At 35.8% G+C, this 24904-nt stretch overlaps 2 protein-coding genes across 2 annotated transcripts; both read left to right on the forward strand.

Annotated features, from left to right (window-relative positions):
* The first annotated feature begins 4295 nt into the window (after positions 1–4295).
* Positions 4296–6484, forward strand: LOC115976447 (peroxidase 59-like). The gene is made up of 4 exons (XM_031097769.1): positions 4296–4616; positions 5116–5298; positions 5683–5851; positions 6066–6484. Exons 1-4 carry the CDS (start codon positions 4401–4403, stop codon positions 6482–6484), a joined length of 987 nt encoding a protein of 328 aa, XP_030953629.1. The 5' UTR covers positions 4296–4400.
* A 5031-nt stretch (positions 6485–11515) lies between these two features.
* LOC115994850 lies at positions 11516–21222 on the forward strand. The gene is given in 8 exon segments (XM_031119144.1): positions 11516–11880; positions 11970–13433; positions 13635–14553; positions 14636–15633; positions 15962–15987; positions 16035–16130; positions 20787–20999; positions 21002–21222. Coding segments are annotated over 8 exon segments (4302 nt in total).
* The last annotated feature ends 3682 nt before the right edge of the window (positions 21223–24904 follow it).

Below are 24904 nucleotides of genomic sequence, written 5' to 3' on the forward strand. Positions count from 1 at the left end.
ATTTAGGAATTAACTTTTGTTGTAGTATTAATATTGACCTATCAATGTATTATATATGTACTCTTTTGTATTATTGGGATGATACAATTGCCCAAATTATGTATTTGTACTGTTCAGATACCACAAATAGGTATCATTTTTGTATGCCATTGAGGTGTAATGCCAATGGTGAACGATTGATGTGGCTGTTTTTATATAAATATTATGGGTATATTCGAATGATTATGTTTGATGTTGAACCAAATGACCATAATTTTTGTATTGTTACAGATATGTATAGGGAATGCAGGTTCTTGAATTTTATCTATAAGAGCAAAATATAGCTTCAAACTAGTTATTTAAGCTCTAGCTCCAGCTTGATTAACACCATGGTTTTGGTGAATTGGAGACTTATGATAGTTATGGTGATGTTGGTGCCTATCTTCTTTGCGTTTATTGGGCTTAGGATTATGCTTCGGCGCAGCTACTTTTTCCTTAATAGCATTGATCTTCTCCAATTCCTCCAAAACTTCATTCATGGATGGACGATTTTTTGGGTCAGATTCTAGATCATTTTCCGTAAAATGATCCAAACTATTTTCCGTAAAGTATTTTCCGTAAAATATTTGGACGAACCAAACATCGGAATTAATTTTCCATAAAACGATTTCCATAAAATATTTGGACGAATCAAACACCGGAATTGATTTTCCGTAAAACGATTTCCGAGACAGCCAAACACCCGAATTCATTTTCCTTTTCCGGAAATTAGCATTTCCGGAAAATATGTATTTTCCGGAAAATGTTTTCCAGCAACCAAACACATGGCTTTCATTCTCTTGTTCTATTATTCCTTAATTTTTTTAGAAGTGCTACGGGACAATATTTTCACAATAAATTATAGTTAGTAAGTTGATATTGATTTTAATTTTTTTATTAGTTCTAATTTAAATTCACAATTAAAATTAATTATTTGTCCATTAGTAACAACTAATAATAACTCGTCACTTAAGATTTATGGTGAAAATGTTGTGAAAATATTATGGATATAACATTTTTTTTAATTAAAATGGAGAATGATAAATATACTATATCAGGGGCGTAGTTAAAAATTTTTGTTTGGGGAGACCAACTTATGATACTAATTTGTTAGTTTATACATACTTTCAGAAATATGCATAAACATATACATTTACACACACATATACTTTAGTATCTTTCATAGGAAATCTTTAAAGTTTTCATTTTTAATGTAAATTACCAAATTGTCTACCAAAGTGAGTAAAAAAAATTTCAATTGAGCTAATGAAGTATTCAAAAATATGAATGATCCAAAACTTTAACAAACATAACAACACATTTTACAATAAAAAAAAAATGTGAAAAAAAAAAAAACATTATCTATAACTACTAGATAAATTGGACAATTTTTTTTAGAGCATCATTGGACTAGCTCAAATATTTGAGGGGCCGAGTTCCATTTTTGTAGGCTAATAATTAAAATGTTAAATATTTATATATAGTATTAAAATATTTTTAAAATTTTCCACTCATACATGTAGGTCCACCCCTATACTATATTATATAGCATATAAATATAATATATTATTATAAATTTGACCAAAATATGTGGGTTTTAGTTAGCTCAGTTGGTAAAGTCTCTGATGGTTGTATAAGAAATCTAGGGTTAAATCCCTGCCTATACTAAAAACTGATTAGTGTTTTGATTTGATAATAAAGAATTATTATTAACAGCGGACGCCATAGGTTGGAACTCTCTCAAAAAAAAAAAAAAAAGACCAAAATATATGATTGGTTATTCACTTATTTGATTATATGTTTTTATTTTATTTTTTATTTATTTTTTTATGCATTCAACGACATAGAATTTCATTTATAATTCTATTTTAGATTATTGTACATAGAAAAATGCCATGTCTACAACATTTTAACTATATTTTCACAATAAATTTTAGGTGGTGGATTGTTATTTGTTGTTGTTGGTGGGAAAAAAATAATTTTAATGGTGAAACCAATAACAACCTGCCACATAAAATTTATTGTGAATATAGCACTTTTCATTGTACATAATATAAATATAGTATATATAGATTAGAAATTTATGATCTCATTTTAAACTTGCCCCCTAAAGACAAATTTCTGGCTCAGCTACTATTACCAACACTTCCCTTAGTAGTTACGCCCTCCAGAATTGTCATCACTGTTCAAACACTTTTCTCTTAGGATTCATGGTTTCTGTACATTGTTTTGAGTCACTAATCATTTCACTTGAAATACCTAAAATTGATCTACATGACATAGCAAAAATTACCAATACCGTCATGAACCCTTAGCAGGATGCAGTGGTAAAACTAAGAAATTTTTTCAATGGCCACACTAAATTTATACAAAAAAATATTTAAATCTAAAAAAATAACCTATTAATCATAGGTTATTAGAGATATTTGGACTGGTTATATTAGCTAAAGATATAACTAGTCTAAATAGGTTGGTGGGTTCATTTTTGAGGAATTGAATAAAATATGAATTTTCCACGCAACTTGATGAACTGCAACACACTTAAATGCATTAGTGCTTGAACAACATCTAAAGCAATTTGCCTAGCTACCACTCGTTGCACACTTTAGTTGGCCTTGCAATAAGGATGTTTAAGATTATAGTTTAGAAAGATGGCTTAGTTTCATTTTCTGCCTGTATTCTTTAATTTAGTAATTAAGCTTGGTTAGTAGATTGTTAGTACTTAGTCCACCTAGAATACTTTTTCTTTGATATTGACTCATTGAGAGAGAAATTGACCCTTTGACACCGAGTCGTCCAGGTGTAAGACATTATGTTTGTCTCTTCAAATTGTCTTATTGTATTATCAGACGTCACATGTGAAGCTTATCATGGATCATGTAAAACAGAGAGAAAATTGAAGAGAATAGGAAAAACTCTTATTATCACTAACTTCTGGTAAAAGTGGTTACAAAATAATTAAAACCTAATCTATATATACACACTAAAACAGGGACTAATAAGCTTCCGCCTAAATAACTAACTGACAACCTTTCAACAATACAAGCAATCAGAATTTGACACTTGTTTTCTTCAGTGCTTAACTGTCACTGATTTCTTCTCTCTTCTTTCCTTGACGCGTGTACTGCCTTTATCTCTTTCTTCACCTTGCACTTGCTACTATTATCCACTTCTTCAAGTTTAACAGATCATTATAGATAATTTGATTTAATTAGAAGGTTGGCCCTTCTTGTTAGAAACTGAAGTTAGATTGAAGTAAGATTGATGAAGCAATGCAAGTGTATAGTTTCAATTTTACTACTGCTTAAGCTACTTACAGTTTAGTTACTGGTATTATATTAGTGTACAGAACGGCATGTCGTTTGTACATAGAGTAGTTGATAGTTAGTTACGTAGTAGTGCCACTTGTCATGTTAGATTGGCCAGATAGTTGGTTATTCTGTTATGTAGTTTTCCGCTCCTCTGTTTCTCTTATATAAAGAACAGAGGTAGATATTTATCAAGATAAGAAATCATTTCACAAGCTTCACAATGTTCTCTGTGATTCCATTGATCAATCACTTTATTTAGCTAGGTACTAGAGAATTATTTAGCGATCAAAATCCAAATGTAGAAATGAATCCAAAGGCACCTGTTTGTTTAATTAATCTGAGTTGTAAGGTCATTCAAGGATTAATATCCTGACTAAGTTCAGTGACTTCCATTAAATTAGATTAGATAAGATATGGTTAAAGCATTAAAATCAACCTATGTAGCTATCAATTGCCATAAATGCACGCCCAACAATTTTTTATTATTATTGAACATTCTAAATGCACGCCCAACAAAAAATGGTGCGCCAACGTGGTAGTAAAAAGCTTTGCTGCTTTGGCCATTCGACAAGCACCAATGCTTACTGTGTTTTGATTTGATTCAAAACTTCCACGAAAAGCTCATTTTCTATGTAATCTGATAACTGTTCAATCCACCATAGTGCTCTTTCAAAATTAACTACAACTTCAGTAATATTAAAACCACTAATCTATAAAAACCACTACACGCATTTAGTGTAATGGTCATTTTATAAGTATAAGTGATTGTAGGGTATAAGTATTTGTGAAATGTACGAGGTAAATGCTGAGATTTAAGTCTCCAGGAGGGAGCTTCACACACATATACATTTAGATTAAGTTAGAGTAGAATACAGCTGCCATGCATCACCAGCAATAACAATATAGTGCTGGTGATTATAAAATTGCTAATGCTCTCAGGATCTTAGTTATAATTTTAGCCTGCAAGATTTTTCATATGCATCGAGGCCTTAACAGTTCACACTGAAATTGCATTATCATTTCGGGTCTTTTTATCCTTTGATCAGTTGTGTGGAAGCTATTGAAGTAACCATGACAATGTCTAACAGCTTTTATGGTTACTCTTTGATTATGACTTTCTTTATGCAGTTACTTCATGCGTGGCCTCAACTGACCCCAAATTTTTATGATAAAACATGTCCCAAGCTTCAAAATATTGTGAGAAATGAGATGCAAAAAGCTTTCAACAAGGAAAATCGTATGGCTGCCTCTTTGCTTCGGCTTCACTTTCATGACTGCTTTGTAAATGTGAGTTTGAGTATCAAATAATACTATTATTTTGTCTATTTCATATCTTTTCAATGGTGTTTTTAGTATCTCTTGTTATGAACAAAGAAGTCTCGTAATTTTACTATTGTTTTAAGAGAAAGATATTCCTAGGTCATAAAAGTGTTGATAATTTTAATTAATGAAATTAATAATTCCAAGAATTAGATGAAGAATTTGCATATTGATTAATATTTGAAAAGTTCTTTCTTTTAATGATAATGATTCTCCCATACTCATTATTTCACATTTATTTTTTATGTTATAAATGTAAAGATCACATTTTTAGTTTTTAAAATGTGTACATCAATGCATATACAACGTAGATATAGTGTAAAAGAATGTATAAAATCAATGTAAAAGAATATTTATCATTCTTTTAAAAATGTAAGGTGAGAAGTGAGAATTCTTATGAAACCACTCTCAAAGTCTCTAACTTCTTTTTTCTTTTAACGTTGTGGGGATTCTTTGCCCTTTCTAGGGCTGTGATGGATCAGTATTGTTAGATGTAAGTGGTGGGGAGAAATTTGCCCTTTCCAACTTAAACTCAGTTAGAGGATTTGAAGTTGTAGATCGTATCAAAAGTACTGTGGAGAGTGCATGTCCTGGTGTTGTATCTTGTGCTGATATACTAGCTCTAGCTGCTCGAGATTCTGTGGTCATTGTAAGTTCAAATCCTCCTCTTTATGCTTCCTTCTATTTCTATTGACATATATATGATCACTAGAAGAATGATATACAATTTGATATTTGAAAGCAACTTCAGAAGAATGAAATGACAAGCATTTATAATTTTTTTTTTTCATAATAAATTATGTATTTGCATTTACGTGCAAAACAAAAAAGGAATTTAAACCGAAGTTCTCCATAGGGCTCAAGTTTGATGATAAGGGCTACGTCCCTCTATTAAATGTAATAAGAAAAGATGAGAAAGATTGGATAAGTATGTCATTGAATCACAAAGTTCTTGATAGAAAGTATCTTATCTTGACGGAAATTCAAGTACACACTAATTCACCATGCATATATGTTCGGTAATGGTTTGCAGACTAGAGGGCCATCATGGACTGTTTTGTTGGGCAGAAGAGATGGTTTTGGGTCAATAAGCCTAAATGGAACAGATGCCGCACTTCCTTCTGCATTTGACACATTGGATAAAATCATTTCCAAGTTCAAAAGAGTAGGCCTCGATGAAAAAGATGTGGTGTCCTTATCTGGTACTTTTAACATGTGCTCACAAGTCCCAACTAAAATTGCTTCACAACCTTAATTGAAAGTCACCGATACATTCTTATTTATTTATTTATTTTTCCAAAAATGCTTTTAGATTTCTCTTCTTGTAATTTGTAATCACACATATGACATATCCCCCGTAGTATTCATGATCCAGCCATATATGACGCATTGAGTATTGGGGTTTTATTTGTATAGGTTCTCATACAATTGGACTAGCTAGGTGTGCTGCCTTCAGCAATAGGTTGTTCAACTACTCAGGAACTGGCCTTCCAGACAGCACTATGGATAGAAATCTGTTGTCTCAGTTGCAAAAATTGTGCAAGGATGGTGACCAAAACCAGACAACACTCCTCGATCAATACACCGAAGGAGGGGGTTACATTAATATTTTTGGCAACCATTACTTTCAGAATTTGCTCAACGGAAAGAGCGTTCTTAGTTCCGACCAAGTTTTATTATCTAGTTCTGAAACTAGTTACTGGGTCCAAATTTATAACGATGATAATGATCTTTTCTTTGACGACTTTGCTGATGCCATAATTAGGATGGGGAACATAAGTCCGCCTAGGGGTTCCCGGGGACAGATTCGGAAGAACTGCAGGAGAGTGAATTGATAAATTGTGCTCAACTTAGTAAAATTTGATGACAATATATACACTATAATCTGTTTCTCTATGTATGGTCAGCGTTCTCATGAATCGTTATGGCTTATTTTAAGTTTCTATATAGTGTTATTAGTGTGGCTTTGCTTCTGTTTGCATTAGTAGAAATAAGTTTGCGACTTGTAAAGTATAATATTTGGAGACAAGGAATTCTCCATTGGTTTTATGGGAACAAATGTCAGATCTGTTCAGTAACCATGCTTTAATTTTGTTAAAACTTAGTTATCATTGTGATTCAAAGTCAGTCCTTGTAATTATCAGTTCAAATATCTACTTTTGCAAACCACCAAAGCATTTCATATATTTTGATTATTGGTTAGATATTCTAAAATTTGAATCCATGGAAAGTAAGTTTCAATTCAAGGTAGCAATACTTTAAGATCTCATGCTAAATAGTCACATGATCAATGTTCAAAGGTCGTTTATGTGTAATCAGGTCACCATTTTCTGATAACAGCTCAAAATCAAATTCAGAAAGGTTCTCTATAACCTACTTTGTCTTATAATGACCTATTTAGTCCAAACCAATTGTGAAAGCTCATATATTTCTAGAACAGGTAAATTAATCTTAAGTTGGTCTACAGTTAGCCTAAAGTTAGTCTAGAGTTCTATAGTATATAAACCTTGATTGGGTTCATTGTAATTGAAGTACTTAGGGTCTGTTTGGGATCCGCTTATTTTGCTGAAACTGAAAACTTTTTGTTGAAAATACTATAAATAAAGCTAAAATTAACTAAAATAGTATAATGAGACTCATAAATAGTACCAAAAAATGCAATAAGATTTATGAATAATAGCAAAAATAAATTGAATAGTAAAATAAGTTGGCAAAAATACCATGCCAAACGCACACTTAATATCAAATAATTAGCTGTTAATGGCTTTTCACGTTAGATGTAGGCTATTGGACTAAACTATTTAAACCTTCTTGTACATTCTCTGTTTCATGCTTCCACTCATAACTCAATTACTTGCCCTCTGTTTCATACTTCCACTTGTTACTCATTCGCACAAAAACTTCAACACTATTAATTTCTTCTCAAAAATTGAAAAGAAAAAGAAAGTACTATATTCTATTCATAAGCCCAAATCAATCACCAGAAGTCTTGTTGAAAGTTAGAGCCTATAGTGGAAGCGTAGACCCTTTTTTCTGACTTTGTTAATGCGGTGATCAAGATGGGAAAGAATTATAAGTCCTCTTACTGCATCACGTGTAGAGATACGCTAAATTTTAGTACTAATTAATCTGAATTGTAAGGTCAATCAAGTCGTGTTTGAGGAGATTTTTCTCTTCACTTCTATAAAATGATTTATCAGACTCCCTCAACTTAAAAAGCGGCCAAAATGGCCAAATACTATCTTAGGCAGAAATATTTGGCAATCTAATACTGTTTGCGAAATAATTAAGAGTCTACCACTTTTTTTAAACTCGAGTTTACCATGTAACTCGAGTTTCATGAAAAATAGCATGACAAACTTGAAGACTATTTTTCAAAGAACTCGAGTTATATGGCAAACTTGAGTTTCACAAACTCAAGTTTCAAAAGAGTGATATATCTCTATATATTTTCAAAATAGTGATAGATCGTCAAATATTTTGGCCAATAATGATATTTGACCATTTTGGCCCTTAAAAAGCACCAAGGAATATCCTAAGTCCAGTGACTTCCTTTAAATAAGATGAGATAAGATATGGTTAAAGCATGAAACTAGAACTATGTAGCCATCAATTACCATAATACTAATACCAACAATTTTTGTTATTGAACATTCTTAATGCACGCCAACTAAATTGTGCGCAACGTGGTTGTAAAAAGCTTTAGCTTTTCCAAAAGCACTAATTATTCTGAGTGTCTTTTGACTTGATTCAAAAACTTGCGTGAGAAGCTCTTCCTATGCAATCTAATAACTGTTCAATTCATATGGAACTAGGATTTCAAGTTAGAGGAGGTTGGAGTATAAGAAAAAAAAACTCCAAAAAGGCATTCATATAGTATTAACAAATTATAAATACATAAAATCATTGTTTCTTAATACATTAAGATGTAATCATTTTCCAACAAAGAGAAAAAAAAAATACAATTTTTTTTTAATTTTTTTTTTTTGAAGTTAGAGTATTCACAGTAGTGGTGTTAAAAAATTTATCTTTTAACATCTCAAAAAGCTAATTTATCTACTTTACTGTCTCACTTTGCAATACACTCAACATCAAATGTTCTATTTTTCATCACTTCATTTAAAATAATATAAACAATTCATTAAAATAATAAAGGAAGAGAGAAAATTTGAGTTTTTTAATAGAAAGTAGAGAGATAATCTTAATAAAATATTGTATTTTATTTTTAATAACTTGCCACAGTCAATTGGTATATATTTAGCTTTAGCTTAGCTTCTCCAATAACATATGGTTTTTTGGTTTTTTTTGTGGTAAAATAATTTTTTTGCTAAAATATAATCACAATTGTGAATGTCTTTTTTTGGTTAAGTTTTTGGATTTGACAACAGCTAGTTGGAGGGAGTCTAAAGTTTTGAAAGTAGGGCAACTATATTTAAAAAAGAAAAAAATTGGACCAGGGGGGCCCTAGCCCCCTTGGGCCCCCACTTGGGTCCATCCTTGCAATCCACCATAGTACTCTTTCAACTAACAACTTTGGTAATATTAAAGGAAAATGTTAACAGATATCCTAATGGTGTTTGTTAATAAACTATTTTAAGAGAGTTTTTTATGGGAAAAAAAATAATAATAATGTTTTTACCTTTTTTATATCTCATAAAAGTGGTATCAAAATTTTCTTAAAATAATTTGTTAATAATTGCTCTTAGGATACCGCATTATCATTTTGGGTCTTTTTATACTTTGATTAGTTGTTCCTTGGTGCAAGGTCTCAACTGACCCCAAATTTTTATGAGAGAACATGTCCAAAACTTCTCAGTATTGTGAGGAATGAGGTGCAAAGGAAATTCGTATGGCTGCCTCTTTGCTTCGGCTTCACTTTCATGATTGCTTTGTAAATGTGAGTTTGAGCATCAAATTATTCTATTATTTTTCTATTTCATTCCTTTTAAATTATATGGTGTTTTTAGTCTATTGCTGTGAACAAAGAAGTCTAGAAAGTTTACTACTGTTTCAAGAGAAAAATACTCCAACGTCATTAAAGGGTTGATAATTTAATTAATGAAACTAATAATTCCAAGAATTAGCTGAAGAATTCACATCTTGATCAATATAGTACTTGCATAGTTAGTTCAAATCCTTCTCTCTCTCTTTCTTTTTTCTTTTTTTTTTTTCTTCTTATATTGACATATATATGATAACTATAAGAATAAAATATAATTTGATATTTGAAATCAACTTCAGATGAATGAATGAAGTTTCTCCTCGCTAGCGAAAGGTGGGTCTCCATCTTCCCCTAGGTCGTAGAATAGCTGTCCCTTCTTTGAAGGTGTCTGTGTCCCCCAAGGCAACAAGTTTGCCTTGAGGCTTTGTGGTTTCTTTTCTTCCAGGGGTTTAGGAAAACAGTTTTCTTTATTCCTTAGGATGGATGACCTAACGAGATCATGGAGTTGTTTAACACTATTGGAGTGCGAAGGGTCAAATCTTTGAATTTCGGAAGAACAGGCAGCAACAGAGTACATATTAGCTGCAAAATTCTTGACAAAGTGAGCTCTCAACATTGATGCTATAGCCAAAACGTTCACACCATTATGGAGATCAGTGAATGGTTTTAAAATCAAAAAAGAGTGGGATCATATGGTTTTGTTTATGTTTGATAATAAGGAAGAGATGGAGAAAGTTATTGAAGCCGAGCCATGGAGTTTTGATAAGCATCTCATGGTACTACAATGCTATGACAGAGATACAGACGTGAAGGATATGGAGTTTAATAGAGCTAGCTTCTGGGTGCAAGTTCACGACCTTCCAGTGAGATTTCGGAGGTGAAAAGTGGCCGAACAAATATGTGAGGTGGTAGGGAGGATTAATACCTCGACTGATGATTCTGATTCAGAAGGAGATAACTTTATGAGAGTTAGAGTCTCAGTGGATATCACTCAACCTTTGTGCAGAGGAAGGGTAATTTCACTTGACAATGGCAAAGAATTGTGGGTGTCTTTCAAGTATGAACGACTCCCCAATCTGTGCTATTGGTGCGGCTGCCTAACTCACAATGATCGTGATTGTCCTCTTTGGATTGAGAGTGAAGGAAGCTTGAAAACTGAGTCACAGCAATTCGGTTCCTGGATTAAGGCAGCGCCGTTTGTGTCTACAAGGAGAAATACGGTTAAAGTCCCTGGTTTTTTTGCTAGCAGGAAATCGGGTGCATCGACGACGAACAGCGAACCAGTTCAGAAGCCTCCTATGGTGGTTGTCCGTTCAAGTAAACCTTTGCCAGAGGTTATTCATCCTGATAAGGAAAGTATCAATCAGTCTTCAAGTGCAAATCTTGGTCCGGATTTCCAGGAGAAAAATATGGAGAATTTGCCACCACAAGAGTCAAGGAGTGTCACGAATATGGAAAGATCAAATCTGCCGGATTTTGGGGAGAGAAATAAGCAGGCCTGTGAGTTCAAAGAAGTAATAGAGGATATTGATAAGGAAATTCGAAAGTTTGACTTGGTGGATTCGAATGTAGCTGAAAACAGAGCATGTCTTGGTAAGGTACATATTGTAGAATCACCTTCTATTAAGGATTCTAAGGAGCTGCATGTACAAGCACGTGCACCACTTAACACCTTACCACGTGCCTCTCAAGCAATGACTTCTAATCTTCAAACCAGACCCGTGCATGTTGAAGGCTCATGGAAAAGAGTTGTTAGAACTGAGATAGGGACAGATAGAGTTATGACCGAAGCAGTAGGGGAGAAACATGTGGTTGAGGAAATAGAAAGCTTACTTGAGTTACCAAAGAAAAGAAAGGTTTTCCAAGCAGGCACAACCAAGAAGAAGATATTGGCAGAGGCTGAGTTCCAGCCCTGCCAGAAGCAATGAGTCTACTAGTGTGGAACTGTCGTGGGCTTGGGAACCTGCGTACAGAAAATGAGCTCGTTACTTTGATACGGGCTAAAGATCCCTTTGTCGTGTTCATAGCCGAAACATGGGCAGATGATGCAAGGCTAGACCGTACGTTGAGCAAAATAAATTTTGATCAGAAGTGGGTGGTGTCGAGGGTTAACAGAAGTGGTGGCTTAGTGTTATTTTGGAAGAATTCTGTAAACCTTATTGTAGTAGATTCACACAGGTATTATATTGACACTATTATCAATGGGAATTCCAAGAATGAGTGGAGATTTACTGGCTTTTATGGGGAACCTGAGACCTCAAGGAGAATTGAAGCATGGAACAAATTGAGGTCTTTAAATTCAAGGCAGAATAGACCTTGGCTCTGTGCGGGGATTTTAATGAAATTATTCGGCATGATGAGAAGTTGGGTGAACCTAGGAGGGAGCACAATCAAATGCAGTTATTTAGAGATGTGATTGATGAGTGTGGCTTCATGGATTTGGGTTTTGTAGGTTCAAAATTTACATGGGCAAGACACTTTGATGATGGACACTCTGTTAGACTAAGATTAGATCGGTGCCTGGCTACTAATTCCTGGTTTCATAAATTTCCGGGAACTAGAGTCCATCACCTTCAATCTATGTCATCGGATCATTCTGCACTTTGGGTAAATTTATTAGGATTGGAAGAGCCGAGTAGGAAGAAGTGCTTCAGGTTTGAGGAAATGTGGTTGTCTGAGCCCTCTTGTGGTGAAACTATTGAAGAAACTTGGAATAATACTTGTGATCCAAATCCAGGCTTAGCTATCTTGAAAAAGGTGGCTCAATGTGAACATGAATTAACTCGGTGGAGTAAGCATAACTTTGGTCATGTGAGAAGAGAATTAGCAGAGAAGAAGAAATTGCTTGTGGTGGCTGAAAATGAAGCAATAGTCAGTGGGAAAAACTCTCGGGTTAGGGTTCTCAAGGCTGAAATTAATATCCTTCTAGATAGAGAAGCTAGAATGTGGTGCCAAAGGTCACGAGTCTTATGGCTTAGTAAAGGCGATAGCAATACAGCTTTTTTCCATAGCAAGGCAACAAAAAGGTTCAGGAAGAATTTAATCAGGGGGATTAAAAATGCTAGAGGTGAGTGGTTAACTGAGAGGGAGGAAATGGGTTTGGAGCTGACAACCTACTATGAAGAGCTTTTCTCCTCTTCACATCCGAGCCTTACTGTGGAGGCTCTTGAGAAAATCCCTTGCTTGGTGACGGAAGAGATGAATGCAGACTTGGTGCGTGATTTTTCAGAATTGGAAGTGTGGGAAGCTTTAAATCAAATGGCACCTTTAAAGGCTCCGGGTCCGGATGGAATGCCTCCACTCTTCTATCAGCATTTTTGGGAGCTTATGAAGTTTGATGTAACCACTGCCATCCTCTCTTGGTTAAATACAGGTACTTTACCCGACCCTATAAACCATACTCTTATTACTCTTGTGCCAAAAGTTGATAACCCTGAACTTGTGATGGAGCTTCGACCTATTAGTCTATGCAATGTTCTCTACAAAATATATTCCAAGGTCCTAGCTAATAGACTAAAGAAATTCCTTCCATCCCTAATCACTGAACACCAATCTGCTTTTGCTAAAGATCGCCTAATTTCAGATAATATTATGGTTGCCTTTGAAACCCTCCATCATATGAAGCATCATAGCTCGGGTAGACATGGTTTTATGGCCTTAAAACTAGATATGAGTAAGGCATATGATAGGGTTGCATGGGTTTATTTGGAGAAACTTATGGAGAGAATGGGATTTTGCTCTAGGTGGATTGCTCTTGTCATGAGTTGTGTTAGAACGGTGACATATTCCATTATGGTTAATGGTGAACCCATGGGAATGATTCATCCCAAACGTGGTATAAGGCAAGGGGACCCACTCTCTCCGTTCCTTTTCCTCCTCTGTTCTGAAGGTCTACATGCTCTCATTAAACACTCGGCGAGAATTGGTGATCTCAAAGGTTTTTCCTTATGCAAGAGAGGCCCGAAATTAACCTTTTTTTTTTTTTTTTTTTTTTTTTTTTTTTTTTTTTTTTTTTTTGCAGATGATAGCTTGCTTTTTTGCAGGGCAACTTATGAGGATTGTAATAATATTTTGAAGTTGCTTGCTGAATATGAGTCGTTGTCGGGGCAAAAGATCAACAAAGAAAAGACTGCAATTTTCTTTAGCAAGTCTACATCGGAAGAAGCAAAAGCAAATATCAAAAATATTCTCCAACTTCAAGAAGTTAAATCCTACGAGAAGTATTTAGGGCTGCCATCTTTTGTGGGTAGGGGAAAAAAGGCGAGTTTTGATTATATAAAAGAAAGGGTATGGAGGAAGCTTCAAGGATGGGAGAGCAAGTTGTTATCACAAGTCGGTAGAGAGGTACTCATTAAATCTGTTATCCAAGCTATTCCTTCCTATGCCATGGGTTGCTTCAAACTTCCCATTGGGCTTTGTGAGGATATTGAGGCTATGATAAGAAGATATTGGTGGGGCCAAAGGGGGGATCGTAGGAAAATTCATTGGCTCCATTGGAGTGAATTAACGAAATCTAAAATGGTAGGAGGAATGGGCTTCCGTGACTTGGCTCATTTTAATGATGCTCTCCTAGCTAAGCAAGCGTGGTGTCTTATGCACAATAAGGACTCTCTCTTTTACAAGGTGTTTAAGGCGAAGTTTTTTCCTCATGGCTCTCTAATTGATGCAAAAGAATCCTCTTTCGGATCGTATGCTTGGAAAAGCATCTTGAGGGATCATGACGTGGTCCTAGAAGGAGCTTGTTGGAGGGTAGGCAATGGGAAATCTATCAAAATCTGGCAACATTATTGGTTGCCACGAAAACACCCAACTATGGTAGCATCCCTGATGGTGGAATCTATGGAGGAAGCTACTGTGGATTGTTTGATAGATGAAGGGACACACACATGGAATGCTGACATGGTGGATGGAATGTTTGCACCGGAAGAAGCAGAAGAAATTAAGAACATTCCATTGACCCGGGTAGCTACTGAAGACTCACTGTTTTGGCCACTAGCATAGGACGGTAAGTTCAATTGCAAGCTGGGGGTACTGGTTCTTAAAGGAAGCAGAGGATGGTTCTCACATGGAGGCTCGGACTGATCATGAAAAAGGCTTATGGAAGAAAATCTGGGCTCTGGCATGTTCGACTAAGGTGAAGAATCTAGTTTGGAGAGCTTACCGTAACTCCCTTCCATCAAAGAGCAATCTTTTGCGTAGAACTATTATCACGGATCAGACTTGTGTCCGTTGTCGAGGTGAAGCGGAAGACGTGATTCATGTAGTATGGAGTTGTAAAAACCTGGATTGTGTGTGGGATAAGGATACCGCATGGAGTTTTCGGAACCAGACTTCTTTTTCCAGCTTCAGTGAATTGATGGCTTGGGTATTTGAGCATCAATGGAAGCCAACTCTCTTTGCTTTCACGGTGTGGTCCATTTGGACTCAAAGGAACCAAATGCGCTCTCAACAACCATGTTGCTCCCTGAACCTTCTTTCTCAATTTGCAGCTGAGAGATATTCAGAATACCAAGCTATCTTACCGCCATCTTCACCTAGTAGACCACGCATGAGAACACGTTGGAAGCCACCTCCATTGGACGTCTTCAAAATTAATTTTGATGGAACCGTTTTTGCCGAAGAAAATTGTCCAGGGGTGGGAGTTATTATCTGTAATAGAGAAGGCTTGGTGCTTGCAGTCATGATAGAAAAAATTCCCCAGCTCCTCCAGCCAATTGAAATTGAGGCCAGGGCAGCCACAAGGGCTCTTGAGTTTGCTAGGGAGGTGGGCATCTCAGTAGCTATTCTTGAGGGAGATTCTTTGCTGGTGATTAAGGCGTTAGAAACCAAGGACGTTGGACTTGCTCCATTTGGTCTTTTGATTCAGGATGCTTACAGTTTTATTCCAGCTTTTTCTTTATTGTCTTATTCTCATACAAAGAGAGAGGGCAACCTAGTAGCACATGATTTGGCGAAGTTAGCTGTTACTATCCCAAATTATGTAGTATGGATGGAAGATGTTCCATCGGAAGTTGTTGATTCATATCAGGCTGATTTGGCCAGGTTTTCTTAATAAAAGTTCGTAGCATTCATTCTCAAAAAAAAAAAAAAAAAAAAAAAAACTTCAGATGAATGAAATGACGAGCATTTATAAGGCTATTTATTTGATTATTATGTTGTTGCATTTACGTGGAAAACAAAATAGTCATTTTCAAATGGCACTTTTGGCCCTTTTCATGGGGGAGGGCTCAAGTTCTATGATTAGGGCTACGTCCCTCTATTTAATGTAATAAGAAAAGATAAGAAAGATTGAAACAAAAAATAGTTGGTGGAGAATATCGATATTCAAGTTCACACTAATTCACCATATACGTTCTGTAATGGTTTGCAGAGTGGAGGACCGACATGGAATGTTTTGTAGGGCAGATGAGATGGATTTGTGTCAATAAGCATAAATGGAACAGATCAATCACTTCCTTCTGCATTTGACTCACTGTATAATATCATTTCCAAGTTCAAAAATGTAGGCCTCGATGTAACTGATGTGGTGTCCTTATCAGGTACTTAAGTTTGGCATAAAATATTGTAAAAATATGCTAGCATAATATAATGTATTAACATGTTCTCACAACTAATATCACCTTGATGACCTTAAATTAATAGTCTCTAATATATTAAGGTTATTTCTGATCATGTTGTAATTTGTAATCACACATATCCCCTCTAGTATTCATGAGCCATTATGTTAGAAATACAGAATAATTGTATAGTATTTCATGAATAATAGAATATACATAAGTGCCTTTATATAGGAGGCAGAGTGTGCAGTACAAGTAAGTGTGCTATACAAGTAAACAAGGTGGGCCTAAAGCCCACATACCCTAATACATGTTAACAGCCCCCCCTCAAACTCAAGGTGGATGTGAGACCAACTTGAGGTTGTCAACCAAAGTGCGAAGACGTCCCTTAGGATGTGACTTGGTGAAGATATCTGCAAGTTGATCTTTAGAAGAAACTGAGATCAACTTGAGAGCACCATGGACAAGATGATAACGGATAAAATTACAATCGATCTCGATGTGTTTAGTCCGTTCATGGAAAACATCATTGTGAGCAATATGAATGGCACTCTGGTTGTCACAATAAAGAGGAGTAGCAAAGGATGTGGATACACCTAAGTCTTTGAGAAGCCACCGTAGCCAAAGGAGCTCAGATGTGGTATCAGCAAGGGCACGATATTCTGCTTCAGTACTGGAGGGGGCCACATGAGTTTGTTTCTTGCTTCGCCAAGAAATCAGAGAAGAACCAAGAAGAAAGCAATAACCAGTGGTGGACCTACGATCAGTGGGATCTCCTACCCAATCAGCATCAGAAAATGCACGGAGAACAAGAGGAGACTGAGCAAAGTAGAAAAGACCATGGAAGAGAGTGCCCTTTAGGTATCGAAGAATACGCAGAACAGCAGCATAGTGAGCCAATCGTGGAGCAGATAGATACTGACTCACCTGATGAACAACATAGGAAATGTCTGGACGAGTGACAGTGAGATAAACTAGGCTGCCAACCAAGCGTTTGTAAAGAGAGGGATTAGACAACGATTTCTCCCCTGACGGAGTCAAATGCGCATTAAGCTCAACTGGAGTGTCAACAGTCTTGCTATCAGTGAGTCCAGCTCGAGACAAGAGTTCAGAGGCATACTTGGCTTGAGTAACATAAAGTCCATCTGTAGAATGAGTGATTTCAAGATCCAAGAAGTAGCTGAGATGGCCAAGATCTTTCATCTCAAACTGCTGACTGAGAAATTCCTTGAGTTCTTGAATGCCACTGAGGTCATCACCAGTTATGATCATATCATCCACATACAGGAGAAGTAAAATAGTGCCTTTGTCAGTGCGACGAAGAAATAAGGCAGAATCATAATGACTGGCCATATAACCTAAGCGAGAGATGGTAGAGCTGAATTTGGCAAACCAAGCTCGTGGAGCTTGTTTAAGGTCATAAAGAGCACGCCGAAGGTAACAAACCTTATTTGATTCAACAGAAAGGCCAGGAGGAGGTTGCATATAAACTTCTTCACTTAAATCCCCATTAAGGAATGCATTTTTGACATCCATCTGAAAAAGGTCCCATTTTCTGGCAGCAGCAACAGCTAAGAGAGCTCGAACAGATGAGATACGAGCAACTGGAGCAAAAGTCTCCTCATAATCAATCCCATACTCCTGTGTAAAACCTTTTGCAACAAGACGAGCTTTGTAGCGCTCAATGGACCCATTAGAGCGAGTCTTAATCTTGTAGATTCACTTACAACCAACCACAGATTTCCCAGGGGGGAGATTCACCAAATCCCAAGTATGGTTTTTAGATAATGCATCAAGTTCCTCTTTCATTGCAATCTGCCATAAAGGGTCAGTGGAAGCCTCACGATAAGTGTGAGGCTCATGCAGTGTAGCAAGGGCAGTGTAACAATGATAATCAAGTAAATGTGTAGGAATGGATCTTACCCGAGTTGAGTGACGAGGTGGAATGTCTTGTGCAAGATCTTCAGGCGGAGCAGGAGCAGGGGACCCAAGCTCAGGGTTGGGTAGCTCGTCTTCAACCTGTGCATCTTCCACCTGTTCATTAAAGGGTGAACTAGGAAAGGAATCAAAGGTATTTGGTGGTTGGACAGAGAAGTCTATAGGCGGATCAAGAGCAACTATAGGAGGACCAGGAGCAGTTACAGAAGAAATATGTGTCTCATCTGGAAAAAGATCTAAAACAGAGGAGGAAGATAGGGAGGCACGGAAGTGAGAGAGTTCGACAAAGGAGCGATGTTCCCAAAAGACAACATTGCGAGAGATATGAAGACGATGAGAGACAGGATCATAACACCGATACCCCTTTTGAGTTTCGCCATAGCCAAGAAAACAACAAAGCCTTGATCGAGGCTCAAGTTTGTTATGCTCATGTGGCTGAAGAAGAATGAAACAAGTAGAACCGAAGGAGCGAAGGTGGTGATAGTCTGGAGGTGACCCAAAAAGGCGCTCATATGGAGTTTGATTTTGAATAACAGGACTTGGAATGCGATTAATAGCATGAACAGCATGAAGGGCAGCTTCACCCCAAAGAGGAGCAGGAACTTTGGCAGAGAGAAGAAAAGCACGAACAGTGTCAAGAATATGACGAAGTTTTCGTTCAGCTCTACCATTTTGCTGAGAGGTACCTGGACAAGTTAGCTGATGAACAGTGCCATGGGAATGCAAAACAGCTTGGAAGGCATATTGAGTGTACTCAAGAGCATTATTAGATCGAAAAATTTTGATACGTTTTGAAAATTGAGTTTCAACCATTTTTGCAAAATTAGAATATACTTGCAATAACTCAGAACGATGTTTCATATTAAAAATCCAGCTATAGCGAGAGTAATCATCAACAAAGACAACAAAATATCGAGACTCACCAATACTAGAGACAGAGGAAGGCCCCCAAACATCAGAATAAATAAGGTCAAAGATATCAGTAGATATTGATTCACTAGTATTGAAAGGCAAAGCTGGTTGTTTTCCTAATTGACATGAAACACAATCAAAATTTTCTGTAGACACTGAACCTAACAAATCTTTAGAAGCCAATTGTTGTACACGAGAGGAAGATGCGTGACCAAGTCGAGCATGCCAAAGTGCAAGGGAAGGAGTAGAAGAAACTGCAGCAGCTGCAACAACAGAAACAGGAGCAACAAGTGGAAGACGAAGGTTGTCCACGGGAAACATACGCCCAACTCTAGGACCGGTCCCAAGCTCCTGTCCCGTCCTTGGATCCTGCACAATACACCTAGAATAATCAAAGATAATGCGATAACCTAACTCAGCTAATTGGCCCACAGAAAATAAATTGTAAGAAAGGTCAGGAACATTAAAGACACTAGGAACCAAGAGATTGGCGGTTGAAACAGAACCTATATTATGACCAGACATAGTGGAATCATTTGCTGTGTGAATATGAAGAGGGTGTGGTACAGGTTTAAGTTTAGAAAATAAGGACGAGTGAGGAGTCATGTGATTGCAACAAGCAGAATCCATAAGCCAAGAGGAAGGAGACATACCAGATAAAACTGAGAGAGAAGAGGAATAAGATGCATTACCAACCATACGAATGACATTGGCGATGATGTTTTTAAGGTCATCTGTGGACATGGTGAAAGTGCGTCTTAAAGATTTAGACTGTGCAGAGATGGGAGCCATTGGTTGGACACTCTTAATGTTAGCAACAGTAGCAGCGGATACAGACACAGCTGGTTTGTTGCGACGATAGCAAGTCTCAATATTGTGGCCAAAACGTTTGCAAAAACTGCGAAGACATTTGCTGGATTGTTGGCGACGATTATTGGAAGAAGAAGACCGGTCCTTATTTCTCATTTAGAAGCAAAATATGCAAAAATGGAGCGCAAAAATGAAATCTACGCGAAAAATTGGGTAAGGAGGACCCGGACTGCAAAAAGTCAACTCTGGTAAAAAGTTAATGGTCAACTGTCAGCCTGGTCAAAGTCAACAGATGACGTCAGCAGATGATGTGGTGCTGATATAAGCAGATGACGTCAGCTAGGGTTGACGTAAGCAAGCAGATGATGACGTCAGCGAAAAGTCTGGCGCGTGGTAGTGCGTGGCAGCGCGTGGAAGCTCGTGGAGGCGCGTGACTGACACAGGAGGCGCGTGGCGGCGCGTGACGAGTTTTGGCGGCGCGTGCAAGTGATGCCGAGAATTCTTGTGGCGCGTGGAGGCACGTGGAAGGTCCGATGAAGATGAAATTTCACAGAACGGCAGATCGGAGCGACTACTTTCCAATGATGCTATCTATGGTCTGATCGAAGATGCGGAAGCGGTGGTGGCGGCAAGGCAGTGGTCTTTGATGTACTGGAGTCGCAGTGAAGGTAGCGGTGCTGCTCACAAAAACGGCTGCAGAGGACACCCAAGAAGACAAGACTGCTTAAGAGCGGCACACCAAAGGATTGGAGCAGTGGCTCTGATACCATGTTAGAAATACAGAATAATTGTATAGTATTTCATGAATAATAGAATATACATAAGTGCCTTTATATAGGAGGCAGAGTGTGCAGTACAAGTAAGTGTGCTATACAAGTAAACAAGGTGGGCCTAAAGCCCACATACCCTAATACATGTTAACACATTATATGATTAATTTTTCCAATTGATGCATTGAGAATTGGGATTTGTGTATAGGTTCTCATACAATAGGACTAGCTAGGTGTGCTGCCTTCAACAATAGGTTGTTCAACTTCTCAGCAACTGGCCTTCCAGACAGTTCTATGGATACAAATATGCTGTTACAGTTGCAAGCAGTACTGTGCGGAAACGCTAGTAGCCATGGCTATAGTGCTGACCCAAACTTGGGAAACTCTACAACACCCCTAGATCGAGACTCAACTAATGATTTTGTAACCATTACTTTTAGAACTTGCTCAATGGAAAGGCCCTACTTAGTTCCGACCAAGTTTTATTGAATAGTGATGAAACTAATCGTTTGGTTCAAAAGTATAGCATTAGTATTAATTGTTTCTTTGTGGACTTTGCCAAGTCCATGGTCAAGATGGGGAATATAAGTCCACTTACTGGGTCCCGTGGAGAGATACGCAAGAACTGCAGGAGAGTGAATTGATGATCAACTGTGCTGAACTGCTTCTCAATCTATATATGGTCAGTGTTGTCATGTTCATTATGACTTATTTTAAGTTTCTATTTGGTGTGGTTTTGTTTTTGTTGTTTGCATTACTAGAAATTAGTTTGAGGGATTTGTCTTTCTCAAAAAAAAAAAAGTTTGAGGGATTTGTAATGTAAAGTATAATATATGGAGTTCTTTGTTTTATGGGAACAAATGTCAGATCTTTGGAGTAACCATGCTTTAGTTAAAACTTAATTATCATTGTGATTCAAAGTCGGTCTGTCACACCCCAAACCCCAAAGGATCCCAAGCATGAGAAAGATGTCTCAAGTACCTATAAATATATAAATATATATATATATTTAAAAAAAAAAAAAAAAAAACTTACGGGATGTTACACGGTCCCTTTAATTATCAGTTCAAATATCTACTTTTGCAAACCACCAAAGCATTTCATATATTTTGATTATTGGTAAGATATTCTAAAATTTGAGTCCATGGAAGGTTAGTTTCAAGGTAGCAATACGTTTATATCTTATGCCTGGTCAAAGCAAAATGATACAGGTGGTATTAGCTAGCGAGCAGACAAACTTTGTCAGGGTCGTTTATGTGTAAGATATTCTGATAACATCTCAAAATCAAATTAAGAAAGGTTCTCTATAATGGATTACTCAATGATTTTCAATTGGATAACTATACATATCAATCAAGGGAGCTCACAGCTCCAGTGCTGATAAGTAAAAGAAAGTTTCAGAAAGTATTTATCTTTGGACAATCTTTCCAAATTCCAACTTTGTCAAAATATTTGTATATTATGAGGCTTTCAAAGATTAAAAGGTTGGGACTTGTAGTAAATGAAGTTTTTGGAACACTAATTGATTGGATTAATCGGATATATAATCTTATTTCTCACTAGTTACAATAGGATCCAGGCATGCAGTATTCTATATTTCTATTTGTGTATCTAGTGCAATGCATGGTCAATTTGATATATAGGGCACATTTTTCTTCATTATAAATTGTCTTTGTATAAAAAATATTTAATTTAATATTTATTTATAGGATTTTTTTACGAACATTTCTTCAAATGAATATTTAAGGGGAAATTTCAGCGTACACCATAAAAGATTGAAAACATAGAGAGATTAAAAAAAAAAACAAAAAACAAAAAACAAAAACAACGGAAAAGAAAGTACTAATGATACAAAATCATTTATAAAAATATTCTCTATATTCTCTATTCCTTTTGCTATAAATGTCAAAAAGAATAACTTTTATATAATCTTTAAAATTCAAAACGTAGCATTTAATATTGTTACACTTATTTTGAATCATATCATCAGTCACGTCACCATTTTATTTATTTATCTATTGATTTGTTGCTCTAATTTTTTGTTAATATTAAATATATTAACCTACTAACCTTACAAATTCAACTTGGAAAATTTCTTTTTCTAGTAATATCTTAGACGATTTTAACTACTTTATATATACTTTTCCTTTACACATTTATCTACTTTAATTTAGAAAGAACTCTTTCCACACTTTTCTTTTTCTTCATTACTCTTACTCAATTCATTGCCTTTCCCTTTCATAGATAGGAGAATAAAATATAGGCTATAAATGGTTACTTGGGCTATATGGGGTGCTCAAATTACGCTGATATATGAACCCACACAACTCCATTTTACCAGAATTTATAACTCGGACATGAAGCTGTTGACATACAACCAGAAAAATAATTTTGCATGCAAGACAAAGCTTTAAAGGGAAAATATTGTAGTACTTTCAATGCTTTGTAATGACTACTAAACAAATATGAAAAATTACATACCAAATTCCATACACACACATAAATACACATGCTTTTTTTTATTATACACACACTTTTTTATTTGATAAGTTATATATATACACACTCAACAAAAAAAGAGCTTAATATTTTCAATCAAAATTATGTTTGATGGCTATCTTTCATAAAATTAATAAAATACATTTTCACAATTTTCATTGTGAAATTCTTAAAAAGTTTCATTTTCTATAAAATATATCAAATTTTATACTAATGTAAGTAAAATTATTCAATTGAACTCATGTAATTTTCAAAAACAAGAATGATCCAAAACTTGGAGGAACAAATTAGGCTCCAAATATATTTGGGTTTTGACCCATTATGTGGCAACTAAAGAGACATTTCATGTGTAATTTTAGTGACAATAATTTTTTAATGAGTCAATGACTTGTTAATCGTCACATAACAGGTTGAAAAAGATAAATTCAAACATGTTTGGTGCCAAATTTTTTCAAATATTTAACAGATATAAAAGCACATTTTACAATAAAAAATAGAATTACGAAAAATAAAGTTGTCTCTATAACTGTTAGACCAATTATTATTATTTTTTAAGCATCATTGGATTAATTCAAATACTTAGGGGGGGCCAACTCTTATTTTTGTAAACTAAATTTTGAAAACATTAAAATAATTATATATATATATATATTTTTTTTTTTTTTTTAAATTTCAAAATTTTGGGGGGGCCATGGCCCCCCCACCCTTCAACATGGCTCCGCCCATGTAACACACTAAAACAGGGACTAATAAGCTTCCGCCTAAATAACTAACTGACAACCTTTCAACAATACAACCAATCAGAATTTGACACTTGTTTTCTTCAGTGCTTAACTGTCACTGATTTCTTCTCTCTTTTCCTTGACACGTGTACTGCCTTTATCCCTTTCTTCACCTTGCACTTGCTACTATTATCCACTTCTTCAAGTTTAACAGATCATTATAGATAATTTGATTTAATTAGAAGTTTGGCCCTTCTTGTTAGAAACTGAAGTTAGATTGAAGTAAGATTGATGAAGCAATGCAAGTGTATAGTTTCAATTTTACTACTGCTTAAGCTACTTATAGTTTAGTTACTGGTATTATATTAGTGTACAGAACGGCATGTCGTTTGTACATAGAGTAATTGATAGTTAGTTCATAGTAGTGCCACTTGTCATGTTTAGATTGGCTAGATAGTTGGTTATTCTATTATGTGGTTTTCCGCTCCTCTGTTTCTCTTATATAAAGAACAGAGGTAGATATTTATCAAGATAAGAAATCATTTCACAAGTTTCACAATGTTGACTCTCTCTGTGATTCCATTTCTTGTTAAACCTTCGAGCTTGTATGTGATTTCAACACTTGTGAACATTGATCAAGCACTTTATTTAGCTAGGTACTAGAGAATTATTTAGCGATCAAAATCCAAATGTAGAAATGAATCCAAAGGCACCTGTTTGTTTAATTAATCTGAGTTGTAAGGTCATTCAAGGATTAATATCCTGACTAAGTTCAGTGACTTCCATTAAATTAGATTAGATAAGATATGGTTAAAGCATTAAAATCAACCTATGTAGCTATCAATTGCCATAAATGCACGCCCAACAATTTTTTATTATTATTGAACATTCTAAATGCACGCCCAACAAAAAATGGTGCGCCAACGTGGTAGTAAAAAGCTTTGCTGCTTTGGCTATTCGACAAGCACTAATGCTCACTGTGTTTTGATTTGATTCAAAACTTCCACCAAAAGCTCATTTTCTATGTAATCTGACAACTGTTCAATCCACCATAGTGCTCTTTCAAAATTACCTACAACTTTAGTAATATTAAAACCACTAATCT

This window comes from Quercus lobata, chromosome 1 (assembly GCF_001633185.2).
Source record: "Quercus lobata isolate SW786 chromosome 1, ValleyOak3.0 Primary Assembly, whole genome shotgun sequence".
NCBI lineage: Eukaryota > Viridiplantae > Streptophyta > Magnoliopsida > Fagales > Fagaceae > Quercus > Quercus lobata.